Raw genomic sequence first — 22,385 nt, forward strand, 5'->3', positions numbered from 1 at the left:
GCGGTTAGGGGCGCGCGGCTGTGAGCTTGCATCCAGGAGATAATGGGTTCGAATCCCACTGTCGGCAGCCCTGAAGATGGTTTTCCGTGGTTTCCCATTTTCACACCAGACAAATGCTGGGGCTATACCTTAATTAAGGCCACGGCCGCTTCCTTCCAACTCCTAGGCCTTTCCTGTCCCATCGTCGCCATAAGACCTATCTGTGTCGGTGCGACGTAAAGCCACTAGCAAAAGAAAACATATTCATTCATGGATAACACTGATAGTGTCAAAACTTTAGATAAGCTAAAATGTGTTTCAAAATCAGTTTCATCGTAGTCTTCAAAGTACGAGGGCCATGCGGAAAGTAGTACCCGTTAGCGCCGTATGAAGCGCTGACGACTCGGGTAGCCGCTGGGCTAGGTCAGACCGCGTCAGTGGCTTGTCTGGCTGCTCTGTGCGAGTGAGGGCCGTGATTAAATTTCTTAATGCACGAAACGTTCGATCTTGTGATGTTCATCGCCAATTAACGGAGGTGTATGGAGACAATGTGATGGACGAGTCGTCTGTTCGGCGCTGGTGTCGCAACTTCAACCTGGGGAGGGGAATTCCACACGACGAGGAGCGTTCAGGGAAACCACCTGTCATTACAGACCAACTGCTGAGCGCAGTAGACGAATGCGTGAGGAACGATCGGTGCGTCACAATTGATGAACTCTGTGAATATTTTCCTAATGTGTCTCGAACAATTGTTCATGAAATTGTCAAAGATCATCAGCATTATTCAAAAATCTGTGCAAGGTGGGTCCCTCGCATGCTTACAGAGGAGCACAAACCAAGCGTATGACTGCAGCACTGACGTCTCTGGGACGTTATTCCGATGAAGGAGACTCTTTCCTGACTCGCAACATTACTGGGGACGAAATATGGGTTTGTTATGCATCACCTGAGAGTAAACGACAGTCAATGGAGTGGCATCATGCTTATTCACCAACCAAACAAACAAAAAAATCAAGACAGTTCTGTCCACCAGGAAACTCATGGCAACCGTTTTCTGGGATCGCCGAGGTGTACTGCTCATTGATTTTATGGCCCGTGTACTGCTCATTGATTTTATGGCCCGTGGAGGCAATTAATGTTAATGCGTATTGTGAAACATTAAAGAAATTACGGCGGGCAATACAAAATCGACGGCGGGGTCTATTGCCTACAGGCATCGTTCTCCTTCATGACAATGCCAGGCCTCATGCAGCTACGATAACACAACTTTTGCAGCAATTCAAGTGGGAAACCTTCGACCATCCCCCGTATAGCCCGGACTTGGCCCCTGCGGATTTTCATCTCTTTACGAAGCTTTAAGATTTTGTGGCGGGAAAAAGATTTGACAAAGAAGGCCTCTTCTACTTGAGTAGCTTCTTATAGTATTTCTGCTAGTTTGCGAACACATGGTGCAAACCATTCTTTGTCATTTACTTGAGAATCGGCTCACATTTTTGAGTACTGCTTCAGAGGTTTCAAATCGAATGTCTTTAGTGACGCTAATACAAATTAAGTCACAGCGAGCGAGACCGAGGATATAACGCAGATGTGGTACAGAGGTTACGTTGAATTTACCCAAAAATTGCATGACTTCATTCGCGCCGTGAGGCATTGCGATATCATGATGAAGTCTCCACCCATCCCGATGAAGTTGTGGTCGTTTCTTTGCAATGTGCTTCCTGAGTGTTGCCAATACTGATATGTAGAATGCTCCTGTGACAGTAGCCTCCTGCTCTTCTCGAGTTACCTCCGTTTTGTGTTATGCGAAATGCAAGCAGGTCCACAACCGTTGCCTACGAGATATACAAGGCCGGGAAGAGATGACTATACGGGCATGCAGAACGCTGGAACATAACGTTGCAAACATTCGTCGCCAGGAGTTTTAAGCTGTTGCGAGGGTGTAGTCAGTAAAAGTAATTAAAGTTATGGGAAGGTTTCGTTTAAAGGGAAATGTTATTTCAATACATTTATTTTTTGTTCTTAACTCAAAACGACATTAGTCGTTGGGAATCTCTAGCTATGTAAACACTTTGTACATACTTCCAAGTGAAACAAAATCCATGAAAAGCTCAAACGACTGCAATCTGGCGGAGACTTTGAGAATTACCATGTCTCGCGTTTGAAGCAGCCCTTTCCCGGCCTTGTATATCTCGAAGGCAAAGCTACCACAACGGGCATTACTACCAACCGACCAGTACGACAGCGCTGCCACCGATGGACATTACACAAAACACCGATATTTTTTCCCAAAACTTCACGATACAGACATATAACTATCAAGGAAGCTACGGAAAAAGAAAAACAGTCTCAATCTTCTTGATCAGTCCTCGTTGAACATTAAGTATTTCTTAACCCTTGTCCGGTTCCATGGCTAAGTGGTTAGCGTGCTAGCCTTTGGTCACAGGGGTTCCGGGGTCGATTCCCGGCAGGGTCGATAATTTTAATTACAATTGGTTAATTTTGCTGACACGGGGGCTGGGTGTATGTGTCGTCTTCATCATCATTTCATCCTCATCACGACGCGCAGATCGCCTACGGCCGTCAAATCAAAGGACCTGCACCTGGCGAGCCGAACTTGTCGTCGGACAATCCCGGCACTAAAAGTCATATTCCATTTCATTTCTTTTTTGTTATCATAGCTGGTAAGGTAAAACCGTAGAAGACATAAATGATCGGGAATTGTATTCTCTTTAACTGATTAATATGTTCAGAGAGAGGGACAGGGAGAAAACATTTATTTACAAATTAACTGCTAGATTTTCATCTAGTTGCCACAAGCCACAATATACTAGAATCAATCAACATTGACATCTATTGCGAACATATTTTCATTTATATCTGATAAGAGATAGTAAATTATTTTCCCTATTCATTTCTTCACAAAAATGTGATGGTGGATGACGGCCACTGAGTCGGCGATGATGCTCTCCGTAATCAATATTAGATCTTGGCGTGAAATACCCAATGTTGCGGAAACTATGGCCACGATTGATACATACAGTAGATACTTGAGAATTAAATTTTAGTCTTTCCCCTAAACTACTGTTTACCCAGCGTAAAGAAAATTATGTATATACATACATACATACATACATACATACATACATACATACATACATACATACATAAATGGAAAATTAACATTAAAAATTGCCTTGTAGTCCACAAGGTTCACATAGTACGAAACATGGTGAGACCGAACGGCTGTGGTAATTTACTCCTCCATTTCTCAACAGACCACGTGACACGTGCGCAGGAAACTGTGTTCCGAACACTGCGTGTGGTAGGCGGAAGTAGGTGCAGAAATTTCCTGTCATGCTCTGTCCTGACCTGCCTCTCAACGTGCAATAATACAATAAATTGCGTCGATCACAAAAATCTGCTCTGTGCTCCGCTGCGTTAGCTGCTTCGCCCTGTCCTAATGTTCGCCCGGCCGTACTGTGTCCTTTCACTGATGGCACTCCAGTGTACTGCGTGAATAAAATGCTACAGAGGGTCATTTTCGGTTCTTGTCTCGTCAGCGTTCAGATGCTGAAGAATATATTGTAGACCCCTTAATTAGATACCTGTATGTTGCGTCTACTTGTTAGTGAGAATGAACAGATGACAGGAAGTGACAGAAACCTTAAAGTAGCCTATAAGTATGTAAACTACTTTCATTGATATAAACACATAAGCTTAATGAGTAATGATGTAACATATCATGTATTTCTGGCCCATTTCCTTCCCATCTTCTAATAAACGTAGTTTACTGTATTTGAAGCTCTTCTGGATTCACTTTAATGGCATTCTAATTATCCAGTGCGACGTAAAACATCTAGGCCTAATTACATTGGAGCCAGAGTTCATGTACAGCAGGTTACATGTGCTACAATCTTACAAGTTATCTGTCAGCAGTCAGTCTACATCACCGAGCGAGTTGGTCGCACGGGTAGGGTCGCGCGCCCGTGAGCTTGCATTTGGGAGATGGTGAATTGAATCCCAGTGCTTTTCCGTGGTTTCCCATTATCACACCAGGCAAATGCTGCGACTGTGCCTTAATTAAGGCCACGGCCGCTACCTTCCCAATTCCAGTCCTTTCCCATCCTTGCGTGGCCGAAAACCTTCGATGTGTTAGTGCGACGTTGAACCACTGGCAAAAAATATATACAGTTACTCACAAAAGTATTCGTACACTAGAGGTATTTATAAATGAAAGAGATTTAATGTTTGAATTGCAGTGTTATTTATAAAAGTGAATACAGATTGTACATATGAACTTACATCATTTCTGATCTTTAGATAGGACAATGGTAAGGAATATCACCACATCATAACAATACATTGCCACAAACGTATTCATACTCATCACAAAAGTATGCATACAATACGAATATTCTACAAATTAGTACATGGTAAGATAACCTTTCTGTTGTACTATACTTTGTGGCTGTTCAGGCATTGATTTCATCAAGTTGCTTGTTATTGATGGTGAAATAGTATGCCATTCTTCTTGAAGTTTTTCTTTGAAGATCTGTACCATTTCAAATGTCATGTTCTCAAAGTTGTTTTCCAAAGTGAGACCACACATTTTCTACAGGATTAATATGCGGCGATTGGGGAGGTGTTTTCAGTACTTTAGGGCAATCATATAACAACCAATTATGTGCAAGTAATTTGTGCTTCAGGTCATTGTTTTGGTAGAATTTGAAACTATTCTCTATGTCCATTTTATAACACTCTCTTTTAAATTATTCTTCAGTATGTCTACGCACTTGTATTGGTCCATCGTGCCTTCAATGAAGGCTAGATTTCCAACACCACTGGAAGACATACAACCCGATACTAGGACTGAACCACCCCCGTACTTAACAGTGGAACTAAAATGTTTTATATTTAGTTCGTCATTTGCCTTTCTCCATGCTATTTCCCTACCATCTGACCCAAAAATGTTAAATTTACTTGCATCAGTAAATATAGTGTCCTTCCAAAAGTCATCTGTTTTCATTGCATATTCGATAGCAAACGGCAATCTCTTTTTGCGATTTATCTTGAGTGCATCTTCGACTTCGTTTCCGTTCAGGACCAAACCAAACCGATGTTTCAGAGCTATGTACGAATACTTTTGTGGTGCGTACGAATACTTTTGTGACGTGACGTTATTGTTTCAGTTACATTTCTTCACGTTTTGCAGGGCAAAACTATTTTCTGTACACGAGTAACTGTACCTAAATAAGTAATTAAATGTGGAATTAAATTATTATTATTATTATTATTATTATTATTATTATTATTATTATTATTATTATTATTATTATTATTATTATTATTGCCGGCCCCGTGGTGTGGGGGTAGCGTGCCTGCGTCTTACCCGGAGGCCCCGGATTCGATTTCCGGGCACGTCAGCGATTTTTACCTGGACCTGAGGGCTGGTTCGAGGTCCACTCAGCCTACGTGGTTAGAACTGAGGAGCTATCTGAAGGCGAGATGGCGGCCCCGGTCTAGAAAGCCAAGAATAACGGCCGAGAGGATTCGTCGTGCTGACCACATGACACCTCGTAATTTGCAGGCTTTCGGGCTAAGCAGTGGTCGCTTGGTAGGCCAAGGCCCTTCAAGGGTTGTAGTGCCATGGGGGTTTTAGTATTATTATTATTATTATTATTATTATTATTATTATTATTATTATTATTATTATTATTATTATTATTATTATCATTAAGTCTGGTTTACCTCTTGGTTGCTCTAATTGTGAATATGAGATGGCGGTATGAAATCCGATTCTGCCTGTACGATAATGTTGACTGTTCTCCGTTATTTAGGAAATGTGATCAGACACTAGTTACATAAAGAACCGAAAACATCCATTTCCTATTGATTCAAGTGGCTGCTCTGTAAAATCAAGATAATCTATACTCTTGCAACAAAACGAAACGGAAATCTCATCGTCTGTCTTTTATTTCTTCTTTTAGTGAACAATGGTTCTAGGCCTGGGAATTCTGCGCAAGGTTTTTTTCCGTTCCTTAAAAAGGTCTCGGTAAAAAAATAGTAAAAAGAGCAGGAACTGAGGTAAAACACAGGAAGAGAATCAGAGAATTGCTTGAAGAAGTGGGGTGGGATGGATCAGTGGAGCGCCCCAGGTGGCGAGTTGCACAAGGGAGGTGGGAACGAACAGCTGAGAAGCGGCCAGGTACATCGAACTTAACTGGCCAGCCGGCCAGCTTGTAATCCAGTCAGGGAAACCTTGATTCCTATTTTAAGAACTGAAGTGTGCTGTATCTGTATGGCCATTTTTTTTTTGTGAAAATATTATCTGTAGGCCTAATCAAAAAGCAAGATATCGGGGAAGTAATAATAATAATAATAATAATAATAATAATAATAATAATAATAATAATAATAATAATAATAATAATAATAATAATAATAATAATCGTGTGGTCACGGTAACCATCACCAGGCATTTTGATCTTATGTCATTTAGACCGCCTGTGTGTCGATTTCTTTCTTCTAGTTTTCTCTACCAGATGGCAGAGAAACTAGTCTGACCCCTCGGCTAAATGGTCAGTGTAGTAGCCGTCGGTTCAGGGGGCACCGGTTTCGATCCCGACCGAGTCGAGAATTTAAACGGTGCGCGGGTAATTCCCATCTTTCGGAGACTGAGTATTTGTGTTCGTTTTGAAACACGCATATTCATCTACATACAAACAACGCTACCAACCACCACAGAAACACAATATATCACTCCGCTTGCGTCAGCAAGGGTATCCGGTCATAAAGCTGGGCAAAATCCAAATGCCAAGGAATAAATGGCAGAGTGAACTGCGATTGTGATAAGTGACCTTTTTCTGAGTTATAGTTAATTTTGTCGGGGAAACACCGAATGTGTCTGTCACCAGTGATATTTTACATGTCGACATGGTACGGCATAGGGTACACAATTGCCTTTATTTCCGCCCTTGACAAAGAAATGATTTCAGTCAACGTTCTTGGCAGTGAAACCGTCATCTCTGGTAGATGTATTATTAGAACAGCGGTAGAATTTTACTGACTTTAACATCTAAATTGTTCATCGGTGTTCTTCTACATGCAGACATGAACGATATGATACCATGGATTTTCTTGTCTTCAAGCATCTACTGATCTTTGCTGGAAACTAACTTAACTTCTTGGGCCTTGGAGGTTGGCACAGTAAACACACAAACTCTTTATACGCCGGCTAAAATTCATTAGGTCTATAAGCACTAGAAATATTTCTGGAGTCAAACTCTAAAAGGCAAAACATCCACAGTGAAACATGCTTTTTGTAATCATCATCTCGTACCTAGTTTCTAACCTCCCTCTACCAAATCTCCCCCACTTTCATCTTTCTCGTTCGAACTCTCTCCTTCAGTTTGTATTCTCGCCGGCCACTGACCATTTAAGAAAAACGAAAGCAAGCAAGCGTGTAGTTTTACGTGATCATAGCAACTGGACCTCCAGTATTACATGAAATCCGAACCACTGGCACGTGACCTTTCAATTAAAAAATCCTACATTCAATGAGTAGGAATTCTACTGCGGCCGCCTTGGCGAGAAGCTAGTTACGATGTTACCCGGCTATGACAAAAGCATCTCCGTACAGGCCACAAAGGCACTTGGAGGGGTGGAAGGTAAAGGCTTCCACTATTCGTAACCTCGGCACGTGATGGGGTAGAGTGGTTAGCTATACGCCCGGCTGCCTTTGCCCCCAGGAATTAACCTGGTACTCATTTTTGGTGTAGGATGAGTGAACCTCAAGGCCATATGCACCTCCGGAAGTGGAAATCTTGTTTCTTAAATTTTACGACTTCGTGATGGGGATTCGAACCCACGTCCTTCCGGGTGAACCGAACACGCCTTTACCGCCTCGGCCAGGCAGCAGAATTTAATGAAAATCTGTATGTAAAGTCGAGGAATCAAGTACTACAGTCTCGGCTATAAATAACTTTGTTCACACTGGATGAAATGGTAGTTTAGAGGAAGGCGCCTAACATTTAATATTTAAATACCTATGTTATTATGCAATTTAATAACATCTTATTCAGAACGTATACATGACTTCATCTAAAAATTCTGTATACTATGTAGAATTCCGTAACGAAGCACGGGCACACCAGCTAGTCCGGATTAAACGCAATCAACCGACACAGTGGTAACCAGTCATAATCTCCTTCTTCACGTTATTAGCGTGCGTCACTAGTTCATTCCTATGGCTCGAGGACTGGGTTTTTGTGACGTTTTCAGCATTGGATTTCATCTCAGATAGGACCCCATCCTCATAGACCCGCAGGACAAAGGAGTAGTGTTACGAAAATGTTGCAAACTTTGACCTAGGAAGACTTGGAAATAAGGAGACGAGATGCTCGACTAAGTGGTATGTTCCGAACTGTCAGTGGAGAGATAGCGTAGAATAACATTTTAGTAGACGAATAAGCTCGAGTGAAGTTTTAAAAGTCAGGAAACGTCATAATATGAAGATAAAGTCGGGATCAAGAAGACAAATTGGGGTAAATATTCATTTATAGGTCGATGAATAAGGGATTGGAATAATTTATCAATTTATAATTTAGTGATAAATTTGCAAGTTCTTTGAAATCCTTTAGGTAATAAAAAGCTAGGTAAACGATTGACTGGAAATCTTCCAGCTGGGCGACAGCCCTAAATGCAGATGATTGATTGATTGATTGATTGGTTGATTGATTGATTGGTTGATTGATTGATTGATTGATTGATTGATTGATTGATTGATTGATTGATTGATTGATTGATTGATTGATTGATTGATTGATTGATTGATTGATTGATTGATTGATTGATTGATTGATTGATTGATTGACACAGTAGGTACAAACGGCGCCGTGTTTTTAAACGACTTTCCACTGTCTTTGACTGGCGTTTCTTCTAGGTCACAGCAAAGCACCTTGCACACGGGAACGTCATTGAAGAGAGCAGAATTTTTCTCATAATACGTATCTTGTGAATATTTATGGCCATAAAATTGTGTGCTAAATCAGAGGCCCAGCGGCCATTTTGTTGGACGTAGATCTTGATATCTTGTGATATGGTATGGGAATGTTGTGTGCAGCATCAGGTGCCAAATTTACGTACGGTAGGCCTCTATATTTTTGTTGATATTAACTTATATTCCATGATGTGCGCCAGGTTATGAAGTTTGCTGTATGCTAAAACAGTATTATACATACTGCATTGTATGACCTCAGAATGTTCTTTATCTACATGAATTAAAGTAAAGTAAACTCGCGTCCTCGTCCCGAGGGGGTGCAGCTCTCTTCAAGAACATCCCCCATTGAAGGTGAGCTGCATGTACCATTTTAACCCCATACCAGCCCTCTTGCCATTCTTAAATTTCTGGCTAACCGGGTATCGAACCCGTGTCTCCGACGATGGCAGCTAATAGTGCTAACCGTCACGGAGAATGAATTAAATTAAATGATAGCTAAAAAGATAAGATATAGATACATTTATGGCGGCCACTGTGGTGAAAGGAGAAATTAAATTACAGTATGTACAGTACTAACTTCTGAAGTCTGTATAGGCTACCATCTACAACTTTCTTCCTAAAAAAAAATCATTTCGATATAGGCATGTCTGTAACATTACAGTGGAAGGCAATTGCATGAATGAACTGTTGTAACCTGCCGTGCGGTAAATTGGAAAACTCAGCAGGGAGGAAGTTGCTGACCTTGTGATGATGCTATTTCAGAATGATAAGTATTTACGTAGGCTACTGTACATCAGCAGGGAAGGAAGAAAATTATTGGTATGCTTCATAGTTGCGAACTAAATAAAATAAATAAATAAATAAGTAAATAAATTAATTAAGAAGAAGAAGAAGAAGAAGAAAAATAAGAAGAATAATAATACCGAGCAAGTGTCTGAGTGGTTTGGGTCTCGTAGCTATCAGCTTTCATTCGGGAGATAGTGGGTTCGAACCCCACTGTCGGCAGCCCTGAGGATGGTTTACCGTGGTTCCTCATTTTCACTTTGGGCAAATGCTGGGGTTGTAATTTAAGGCCATTCCTATGCCTTTCCTATCCCATCGTCGCCATAAGACCTATCAGTATCGTTGCGACGAAAAGTAAATTGTAAATAATAATAATAATAATAATAATAACACCGACAAAAATACTATCGAGAGACGTTTATTCTTATATTCCACATCTTCTTCGTTTGGCCCTTTTGTAGGAGTTATCAGGTATTATTTTTAGGTGAATATCAGTAAAATCACCAGTCCCTCGTAACATTAACTGAAAGATGAAGCGGACAGCTTTCTAATTCTTGACGAATGAGGGTAAAAGCTGAAAAGGGAGAATGATCATAGAAAGATGGAAATTGAACGATTCCTTGATCTCACATTCAAGAGTACATATTTAGAGTTTAAATCTTAATAAATGAAGAACTTGTTGGGCCGACCTTAAATAAACTTACTTCAAAATTATCTACTTTTCTCACTTCTTCAAGGTAATCGTTTACTCTCTGCAGATAAGCTTCCACATTAATTACCATAAAATAAGAATGTACTGCTCGACTGTGATAAAATTCTAACAAACTAGATTTCGGAGATTATTCATGAAATCTCTCTTTCAATATCTATTCTGATCCGCGTAAAAAGAACTCGCATGCCTATGATCACGGTATCAACAGTCACATAAACCTACGAACATTTTTCTTTTTAATTTTCAGGATATAGTGAAATAGAGAAATCTAGCACAAGTAAGAGGGAACAATGTCAGGAGCCCCGTGGTCACTACTCACATATCACAAAAATGTGAACCCAGTAGCTAGTCTTCTTCCACTTGTCCTACACTATGAAGGAATCGTTGGTGCGATGTGTTGTATATAGAAGAACTTGACTCAGTTTTACGACTACGCGTTCTTCAGGACGCTAACGCTCTGTGGGGGAATGTATTCTGCTATTTCGTGTTTCTGTTGTGGTGATGTATTGCATGCAAATCTAGAAGTGTGTAAAAATATTCAGGCTCAAGCTAGAGGGATTATCCAGACACGACTAAAATCTCCTGCCAAGCCGTAAATCGAATCTGAGACCCTCTGAACTGAGGGCCACTACGTTGACGATGACGATTCAGCAAAAATGCTGGATATCCAGCTGATAGCCGTGTCTTCTGAAATTAGAATATACATTGTTGAGAAATGGGAATAAGGGTAATTGTCAAATGGGAGCATCTTAAAAAAAAATAAAAAAATCTGAGAGGGTCAGATTTTGCTGAATGTAAAATTGAAAGAAAGAAGCGCGGGAAGAAGTAAGTTCTGTTCCGCTAAATATTAGCGGGCATGACGTCACACTGCACAGCTCTGGTGGATCAGGGGGAGAGGGCAGACAGTAGGTGAACCTCCACTGAGCGTTCAACATCAGCTCCCTTCAAGGCCGCTCTCCGTCTGCTTCCACGTAAGTGTGCGATACATTTCTTACTTTCACGCCCATTTAAAATAGTATGAAGACCAACCCTAACCCCCTCGCCAGTGACGCAAGGACCATAGGGACCGTTCAAATTTTACACATTTTCCCTTATTTAGGAATATTTGTTATGTTGATCCGTTGTTGTAGAATATTGCATTCGGGCCTCGGACATCATTGATAGGCGAAGCCATGCGAATACAGAAAAGTGTCAATTAAGTCGAGTTATAGTGATGTCAGCTGGAGTGTGTGAAACTGTGATTATTTGGGAACTGAAACAAGTGTCTTCCTGAGATACGTGTTGACTTACGGTTAACAGCAATGAAATTGAAACTTCAAATTATATAATAATAATAATAATAATAATAATAATAATAATAATAATAATAATAATAATAATCCTTCGGCTACCTTGTGCATGTAGTTTGATTTGACACCATTTAGGTCATTTTAGTCTGCCTAGTACCAATTTCGAAGTTCCATTTTACTCCACCAGGTGACACAGAAGCAGATTTCTGTTGGGCGATCTATGGATGATTTCTTTAAAATTAATGTTATCGGTTGGACACCAAATGTGTCACCAGAGATCTCTTATGTCTACGTCATACGACATGGAGTGCCGAGTGGATTCATCTGCCCTTTGAAAATCCACGTTCCTCTGCCGGGTTTGAACCTGCGATCTTGGGATTTGAAGGCCGATCCTCTACCACAGATCCACAGCGGGAGTTACCAAAGTAACGGTGAACAATAGTATTAACAATGTACATGGTTTTACATCCCCTGTCTAATATGACTGTTTCGAGCTACACTGCTGTGCCAAAATTGTGTCCCATGCCAGTTAATCTAGCCGGCACTGACAGTGAGTATAAGCTTTTAATGCTAATTGATTACGCTTTCAGTGTAACGCAACATTTTTTGTTGTTAAGACATATTTCTTTCGGTGCTGCCGCATTCAATAACCAATATTCTTTCATCAACCCTCGTAATGAAGTTTATATTTATTTAACTTTTACGACTGCATTGTTCTTGATCCCAGCTAACTAGAATAGCAAGTACAGTATGATCAGGGCCATCGTAGTTCAATCAGAGCATTTGACGTGAAATGGGCACGTAATATGTTGCACCCATTGGCCCAGTTTTGTTTTGTAGTTAACATCTCTTTGCCAGAGCTTCCGAGGCTCAGGCGGCAGCGCGCCCGCCTGTCACCTCTGAGTTCCGTGGTTCAAATCCCGGTCACTCCATGTGAGATTTGTGCTGGACAAAGCGGAGGCGGGACAGGTTTTTCTCCGGGTACTCCGGTTTTCCCTGTCATCTTTCATTCCAGCAACACACTCCACTATCATTTCATTTCATCTGTCAGTCAATCATTGCCCCAGAAGTATGCGACAGGCTTCGGCAGCCGGCACAATTCCTATCCTCGCTGCTAGATGGGGGCTTCATCCATTCCATTCCTGACTCGGTCGAATGACTGGAAACACGCTGTGGATTTTCATTCATCTCTTCGCCAACCATGTGTGTTCATGTGATGGTCTCCTTAATTTAAGATTCAGCCTCAGCATTTTTCTTGTGTGAAAATTGGAAAACACGGAAAACTATCTTCAGGACTGCCGGCAATGTTCAAGTGTTTAGTAAGAAACTTCCACTCTTAACTCGCGTTGAGACTCGTTGTTGTTGTTGTTGTTGTTGTTGTTGTTGTTGTTTTATTGTACACTCATCTGCACGAAAATTGGCCGTTGCAGGTGATGACTTTCTTTGAAAATCATCTCAGGATGAACATATTGTGCAGGTGGCACAATTACCTCTTCGGCCACCGGCTATCTACAGTTTACTAATATCCTCGCGTTTCGAGAATGTATAAATACTAGTGGGGAAAATGAAGAGCGAGTAGTTTCCCGTTGCTTTCCTCATCGAACCAGGCGTTTCTATCACATAAGTTTGCCAATCCTACTGAAGTGCAACTAAAAACCGACTCTATGAGCTACATGTTCACACCATTCTTAACAGGGACTGTCTGCATAAGGAATGGCATTACTAGCATTGCTGTATACTTTGAAAAATGATTCTAACTGAAAAGAATCATCGGCACTCGCTCACCTGAAAGGAATACGAATACCGTACCATTAACCCTAGTTTTACCACAATTTTGCTCACATTTTAAAAGTTGTAATTTAAGTAGATTATAAGAACGCTTATGTTAGATTTCATCGCTGGTCTCCGGCTCGGGATTCCTCTGTTTCTTGCGTCGTCAGTGGCAGCGGTGACTTCGTTAGAAAAAAGGGGCGTCGTCCGGAACATTTCCACATTTTGGCGGCGAAAGCAGTTCGCGGCTATTAATAATTCCTTTTGTTTTCGCCAATACAGAACATGTGCTTCTGAAATACCAAATTCTTTATCTGCAGGTCGCTACGCTGTTTCTTCCCAATACAGAATTACGTATAGGCTACTTTAAAACCAGCTGTATAACTGTTTTATTTACCGGCAATCATCCGCAAATCGCTCATTTTCATCATATATCATATTGGCAAACACGCTAACGTAACTATTAACAGTCGCATAACAATAGCAGGGTTAGGCGACTGACTCCAAAGAAGATTACTCTTTGTTTTTCGTAATTTTTTTACCGGGAATATTTGTACTTTTACTTCTTTATTTGTCATCGTTACCATTAAATGCTAATTTTGGGAAGTGGGTTCGAACCCCACTGTTGGCAGCCCTGAAGATGGTTTTTCGTGGATTTGCATTTGCACACGAGGAAAATGCTGGGGCTGTACCTTAATTAAGGCCACGGCCGCTTCCTTCCCATTCTTAGGAGTTTTCTATCCCATCGTCGCCATAAGACCTATTTGTGTCGGTGCGACGTAAAGCAACTTGTTAGAAAATGGGGAAACCCAGTAAAACAATTTCAGGAACGTTTTAAAATCCCGACATCCTGTCTGTATTAAAATCTGTAGCAAGTAAATAGACGTTAAACACATAGCCTAATAATAATAATAATAATAATAATAATAATAATAACAATAATAATAATAATAATACCGAGCTCGATAGCTGCAGTCGCTTAAGTGCGGCCAGCATCCGGGATATAGTGGGTTCGAACCCCACTGTCGGCAGCCCTGAAAATTCAAATCTCAGACACTTCCAAACTGGATGAAAAATATAGATTTAATAATTTAAAGCTCCTAATAGGAAATCGAAAAATACTTATTATTTTAGTATTTGGATTTAATGTTTATATGTTGCTAGACTCTTTATGTTTTCGAAAATGAGAGAGGAATGTAAGGAGTTCAAATGCACTATATAACCCTAATGTGCTGTAGTGGTAAACACAATAGCTTTCCGGCCGGTTTGACTGGGTTCGTTTCCCGGTTCTGCCACTATTTTGACTGGTTTGGATGTATGAAGGAAAGTTCACTCAGCCTAGGAAACACAACTGAAGAGAAAAATAGGTTAAAAACTCATATTCGCCCATTGTTTATCGACTGCATTTCCATATATATATTGAGGATGGGCTTGTTCAGTTGGATTTTGAAGGAACTGTAGGTGGTAGAAACACTAGGGGTAGATCAAGGCATAAATATGACAAGCAGGTTAGAGCAGATGTAGGATGTAGTAGTTACGTATAAACGAAAAGATTAGCACATGATAGGGTGGCATGGAGGGCTGCATCAATCCAGTCTCTGGACTGATTACTTGAAGCAGAGCAGAATAAGAATAAGAAATTGAGGAAGCCTCCGTGGATCAGGCGGCAGCGCGTTGGCCTGTCACCGATGGTTTCCATTCTTCAAATCCTGGTCACTCCATGTGAGATTTGTGCTGGACAAAGCGGAGGCGGGACAGGTTTTTATCTGGGTACTCCGGTTTTCCCTGTCATCTTTCATTTCAGCAACACTCTCCACTATCATTTCATTTCATCTGTCTCTCATTAATCATTGCCCCAGACGAGTGCGGCAGGCTTCGTCAGCCAGCACAATTCCTATTCTCGCCGCAAGATGGGGGCTTCGTTCTTTCCATCTCTGACCCGGTCGCTGACTGGAAAACAAGTTGTAGGTTACCAAGAATACGATATTGAGGATAGAATAATAGGCAGCCGGAGGTGTGAAGAGGCGAAATAGCTCTTCACCGAAGGCTTTAAATAAAATCGTAATTATCCATATTCATTTAGGTCTACTCAAAGAGTAGGGGATTAAAAGTATGACAAGATCAACTTGCATAACGATAATTTTAACTTTAAATTTTACTTCAGTTCGTGTGAACCGCCCCTGGATTGATTGCATCAACGGTATATTCTGCCTGTCGAGGGAGTCGGTGTGTTGTAAGAAACCAATACTACTACTACTACTACTACTACTACTACTACTACTACTACTACTACTACTACTACTAATAATAATAATAATAATAATAATAATAATAATAATATATTATAATCGTATTTAAATAACAGTTGATATGCAACAATTATTATTATTATAATCATTACAGTTGAAATAAAGTCTGTCTCTTAGGTCAGGTCATCAGCCCAGAGGCTGGTTGGATCCTCAAATAGTACCATCAAAGGTTATGCGGTTATAAGGAAACCACAAAAACCAATGGCAACACCAAAATGAGGCGTACTAGGCAAGGTGAGGAGTGAGGTAGTTTGCCATTGCTTTCCTCAGTGGGTCAGAAAGTACTATTGCAGCACGACTGACCCTATGAGCAGCACCTTTCATAACACTCAGATACACTACTCATGCTCTGAATGTCATTACTCAGCACTACCCATATCCCAGCAACTTCCATATTGTTGACTGGGACTTCGGTGGAAGCTACTTTACTCTGGCCTGTGCCAAGAGATGAATGCAAAAGTACTGTACCTATCAAGAAATGACAGTAGGCAGTGAAATAAAGTATCCGCTCAAATCCCATGTCGGCAGTGTGAGAATCAGGCACCTTGCGGACCACTCCCCGTGGGTTCAGTAAAGAAGCGGACGCATAGCCAGAACAGGTTCTATATATTTTTTTCAACATATTGGAGAATTTTACAATGTACAAAGAACAAACTTAAACTTAAATGAGAACATCATGAATTGTTGTGGAATAACAATTTATCACATTTTCGAAGCGTGGCAAAGGGAATGGTATGTTAGGCATGTTAGCTATATTTATGACGTCACACATCACACGCTTAACATACCTTCATGAAAGAAAGACTGACATGTTGTATGATGTCACACAAAAATAAGCAAAATGTCTAAGTATTGCATATAAAACAGGGTAAAAGCGTTTTAAAATAATTAAATCTGGCACATAATCTTCGAAAATAATTATCGTGAGAAACACCATTTTTAAAGGCAGCCAATGTAAGAATAACAAAATAAATTCATGGATATAGAAAGTCTTGTAGAAATACTGATCAGAACAGTCCAATTTTACAAACATACATTCCTCTGTTTGTAACTAATTCTGTGGCCTCGTTTAGTTCTATACCTCTTATCTTTAAATCGTTAGAAACTGAGTCTAACCTAGTGATTGGATAATCGAATACAAACCGGCCGAGTTGGCCGTGCGGTTAGGGGCGCACAGCTGTGATCTCGCATCCGGGAGATAGTGGGTTCGAATCCCACTGTCACCAGCCCTGAAGATGGTTTCCCGTAGTTTCCCATTTTTCACACCAGGCAAATGCTGGGGCTGTACCTTAAGGCCACGGCCGCTTCCTTCTCATTCCTAGGCCTTTCCTGTCCCATCGTCGCCATAAGACCTATCTGTGTCGGTGTGACGTAAAGCAAATAGAAAAAAAAAATCGAATACAAAATAATCGCGCATTCCATTATTTCATTTTATTAGATTATATTTCCCATTCAATTATTTTTCGATTATTTATTGGAATGAATGAGGCAATTGAATAGTGAATTTTTCCATTCGATTTTCTATTATTTATCTGGAACTGTATTCGAATGAATGAATGAATGAAACAATTGAATAGTGAATGCATTCAAAACAATCGAGTGAAAAGTGGTGTTATTAAGACAGTTAATTCACTCATTTAAGTTCAACATTTGGAGATAAGTTTGGACAGAGGAGTATTTTTATTTTCCATAGTTCATCTATTCACTTATTTCAATCGATTATCCATCCGACACACTTAAATCGAAAAATGGATTCATGACGCATCCTAATATTCTATGCGATACAGTTGAATGCTATTTGAAACCCATTCGATAATCGGATGGAGGTTATTCGAATATAAAAATGATTATGCCATCATTAAGACTGAATGATATTTGAAACTCATTCGATTATTTTATTCGGTTATTTATTCGATTATTTGAATAATCAGATGGAGGTTATTAGATTGTTAACAGTATTCGATTATCCTATCACTAGTCTAAGCATCGTCCCCCCACCCCCCTCTCTATTTTTTGTCTTACCCTCCATAAGAGTCCACTACTCTCCTAGGTAACCTATCCTCCTCTTCTATTCGCCTCATACAATCCCACCGTCGAAGCCGGTTTATGCGTACAGCTTTAGGCTATCCGTATAGTACATTCCTAACTTAGCCGGTTACGGTACACATTCCGAATACCCTCCTGTCATTGTTCCCATCTGGTTGTACCAGCAATCATTCTCACTACTTTCACGTCTATTACTTCTAACTTATGAATAAGATATCCTGAGTCCACCCAGGTTTCATTCCCGTAAAGTTCGTTGAAAACGGGCCAATGTTTTGATAGTTTCGTCCGGGAGCTGACTTCCTTCTTACAGAATATTGTTGATCGCAACTGCAAGCTCACTGTATTAGCTTTACTGCACCTTAATTCAATGTCACTTACTTTACTACCATCCTGGGAGAACACAATGCTAAATACTTGAAACTATCTACCTATTCCAGCTTTGTATCCACAATCAGACATTCAATTCTTGGATCTCTTACCTACTGGCATCAATTTTTAACGCCTGAATACTGGGAGCATTATTGTGGAGTTGTGATGATAACGGCAGGCTCACTTGTCTACTGCCATTCACAATCGTACGTACCACTGTCAAAAACGACTAGAGATCAAGAACAGCGCTTATAAAATACCTGGGAAAACGAATTAAATTGTATTACAGTACTCACAATACACTGGACGTTAGAGTTCTTGTATATTTGTTGTTGAAAATATAATTGCCCTATTTTCGTCCCCAGTGGAAAATTACACCGGTAGCACTCATTTATTTCATATGCACTCTAAATGAATTACACCACAAAAAGTTACGTATTTTCACGACATTTCCACAACATTTCACTTGTAACACCGCATACTGACTGCTTGTTCGAACTGTCAAAGCTTCAACATTTGACGAAGTGACAAACGGACACGCTTAAAACGGCATCGACAGTTGTACCAACAGTATTCGACAACACACCACCGGTTACAGTCATTTTAGCAAAGTGCATGTAGGCGACCTTGTTTATAACTCAAATAAATATAAATTGCCAACTGCTGAATTTATTAGAAATATTTATAAAATGCCTGTGACACCATAAGCATAACGTCAAAACCTTTTTTTTGCTCGTAGTGAGTTATTTATAATAAATATCATCGCGCATGCAAAAATTCCTACTCCATTTTTGGATATTAATTCTCTGTCTCTCTCTAATACACTTATGACGTTAGATATGACGTAATCACTGCTCAATCGCAGTGTTAACACGGTTGATAATATTGAGGTCTCGTAGTCGTGTGTAGTACACTATTCAATGTTTTATATATCAGGTAATTGTACAAGAACGCAGTTCTTGTTCCTCGCACCGTAATGTATATATCTATCTAACAACATTTAAGAGCGTCTGTAAGTAAATTGGCAACGGTTCGCTTCTTTCCCGTAAATCTTATACCGTACATTCTATAACAGATTGTATTTTGCAATATAAAATTCTAGACAGTAGTCGTGGCCTTAATTAAACTGAGCATTTGCCTGGTAAGGAAACGTGAAACGCGGAGAATTATTTCAGCGGTACCGACAGTAGGATTCCGAATATAAGATTGCAGTTGCACGACGCTTACCACGTAGCCAACGTGATCTGTGTGGTAAATGTATTAATGGCTAGCAAATGTACCCGTGCTTCGGTACGATATTCTAAATTGTATCCGGATTTCTACGTAAAATTACAGTACATGCGGTGAGTGAGATTTTATTACATTGCATGTCTCTTAGCGTTATCGAAGAAACGCCATGGGTAGGTCCCCATACGTTCTTTCCCGTGTAAGGTGCGAGTTGTAGAGTTGTGATGATAACGGCAGGTTCACTTGCCTACTACCATTCACAATCGAGTTGGGAAGTTTCATGATAATGACAGGACCCCTTGCCTACTGTCGGTCATCGATTTGGGGAGTTTTCGTTACAATGGCAGGCACCTTTGCTACTGCCAGTCAAAATTGAGTTTCGCTGTTATCATTATAATGACGTCATTTTTCCTACTGCCAGTCAGTTTACTACCAGTCACACTCCAATTGATGAATTTCGATTATAGTGGCGGGCATCCTTGCCTACTGTCAGACACAATCGGGTAGGGGAGTTTTGAACAAAATTGCATGCTCCCTTGCCTTCTGCCAGTCAAGTCTAGAAGAGGATTATTCATTACAATAATATGCCCAACTTACTAATGCCAGTTTACACAGAAGTTGGAGAAGGACCGCATTCTTACTACCAGTCAAAATATATGTTGTTAATGTTGATTACAATAGCAGACGCCCTCTTACTAACAGTCACTATCAATTTGTAAAGTATTAATAATAGTGGCAGACACACCCATTCCAGATCGCTACAAATTGACTTGAATGAATATGTATATTGCAAACGCAGCACCCGCAAGAGGGTGTGAGTGAAATTCTCTGTCTGGATGTGTATGTATTGTGTACTAAATGAAATTATTAAATATTATCCAAATTTATCTAAAAGTTTTATTTTTCTTGGTTTCAGTACCAGCAAGATGCTGTCCCTTCTAAGGTTTCAATTGAGCACGCTGGACCTGGTCGCGCTCGTGTTGTTTGCGCTGGTTCTGGTCTTCTCAGAGTTTCGCCGTTCATGGTTGAGGATACCACACAAAGTAACAGCTCCTGGTGCGTAAGATACGACAGTAATTTTAGAAATAGATCCTTTATGATTGATTGATTGATTGATTGATCTATTGATTGATTTGTTGACTGATTCGAACTGAATTTACTTTACCTTATTATGTATGACTCGCCAGTCAGTGCTTCATTTGAGGGGTTTTGTGAATTTGTGGTCAACATCCTCGAGTGCATGTAAAGTCCGATTGCAGCGTAGGCTTATTTGCAAGTAATAGGGGGAAATAATTTGGAAGGAAGCTTTTTCCACCCCAGCATTTCCGTATAATTAAGAGGGGAAACCACGGAGGAACACGTGTATGGATTTAGACGCCCCCCTTCTTTTTCCATTTGTTATACGTCGCACCGACAAAGATAGGTCTTATGGTGACGATGGGATAGGAGTGGGAAGAAAGCGGCCGTGACCTTAATTAAGGTACAGCCCCAGCATTTGCCTGGTGTGAAAATGGGAAACCATGGAAAACCGTATTCAGGGTTGCCGACAGTGGGGTTCGAACTCACTCTCTCGCGGATGAAAGCTCACAGCTGCGCGCCCCTAACCGCACCGCTAACTCGCCCGGTCCCAATTTTATGGCTGGATGCCTTTCCTGACGCCAAACCCATGTGGGGGTGGGGGAATGCATTGACTATTGCGTGTTTCTATGGTGGGTTTGTATTGTTATGTGTTGCATATAAACGAAGATGCGTATCACGACAATCACAAACACCTAACCCCCAGGCTATTAGAAATTAACCATACGTAGTTAGAATCCCAGAACTGGCCTGGAATTGAACGCGGGATCCTCTGAACAGAAGGCCAGTGCGCTGACTATTCATCCAAGGTCCAGACTTATGCAATAACATCTACAGTACATCTCGTAATTTTGACAATCTGGTTGAAATTCTCTCAGCCAGCTAGTTATTTTAACGGACAAGTTTATAAGGATCTCAGTAATACTGGGAAATGTACTGCAAATTCTGTTATTAGCCCTTCAGTAACATTACTAAAAGTGAAAACATTTTCGATATATTTAACGGCTTATAAGTTATTTGTGGTGAACATTTTAGCTCACTAACCCTGAGCTGGAATCGAACCCGTAGCCAAGCGCGAGCTCGGCAAGGTTAAGATCATAACTTAGATGGCCAGCAGAGTGATATCTGAATCCAATCCCTTCTCAGGCAGCCTGAAGAAACTGAATGCGCTCTACTACTAGACCCTACGAGAACTGAAGTTCCTCATGGAGATCGAACCAAGACCATTTGGGTTGGGAGCTAATTTGCTAACACGAATCCACAGAGTGATTATTGAACTCAAAACAGAAAATTATTCAGCAAGGCTGAGTGAAATTATATAGGCCTACTGTGCTACATATTCGTGCGATGCACACATACACATACTGTCCGGGGAAAAAAGATAATACTTAATTTTACACATCATCGAAACGCGGGTGTATTCGTAAAGTGTGGATAGCCGGTGGCCGAGGAGATGATATTAGAATCCTACCACCTGCCCAATATGTGTATCCTATTTCAAACAAGAGGATTATGTAAGAAAGCCATCTGCGACGGCCAATTTTTGTGCGGTTCCCACCACAAGACATAATCCTCTAAAAATTGCTGAACTCAGAGTACAAGCACGGCCGAAAGGAAGTAGCACATTTATTGGCTAGTTAATACACAAAGATTTATCTACAGTTTGTCCATAAAAAGATGCAATTCTATCATATGTGCTAATATCGTTACAAATGACCTTAAATACAGCTTGTTACAATACTACTGTGATATAACTAGGCAAGTTCATTGACAAAGTACGTATTGGACAACTGTATATTAAAAAGACAGACAATAAACATTTTGTT

General features: G+C 40.5%; 1 protein-coding gene across 2 annotated transcripts in view; it reads left to right on the forward strand.

The window, feature by feature from the left end:
- Positions 1 to 22,385, forward strand: part of shd (cytochrome P450 family 24 subfamily A member shade) — a 250,220-nt gene that overhangs the window by 124,669 nt on the left and 103,166 nt on the right. Inside the window, exons 1-2 of one of the 2 annotated variants that reach the window (XM_067142950.2) lie at positions 11,388 to 11,443; positions 20,399 to 20,538. In XM_067142950.2, coding sequence (XP_066999051.1) covers positions 20,409 to 20,538 — 130 coding nt within the window. In that variant the 5' untranslated portion in view covers positions 11,388 to 11,443; positions 20,399 to 20,408. Of the gene's footprint in view, positions 1 to 11,387; positions 11,444 to 20,398; positions 20,539 to 22,385 lie in introns of those variants that run through there. The other variant, XM_067142949.2, reaches the window with a different exon arrangement.

Source organism: Anabrus simplex, chromosome 3 (assembly GCF_040414725.1).
Source record: "Anabrus simplex isolate iqAnaSimp1 chromosome 3, ASM4041472v1, whole genome shotgun sequence".
Classification (NCBI taxonomy): domain Eukaryota; kingdom Metazoa; phylum Arthropoda; class Insecta; order Orthoptera; family Tettigoniidae; genus Anabrus; species Anabrus simplex.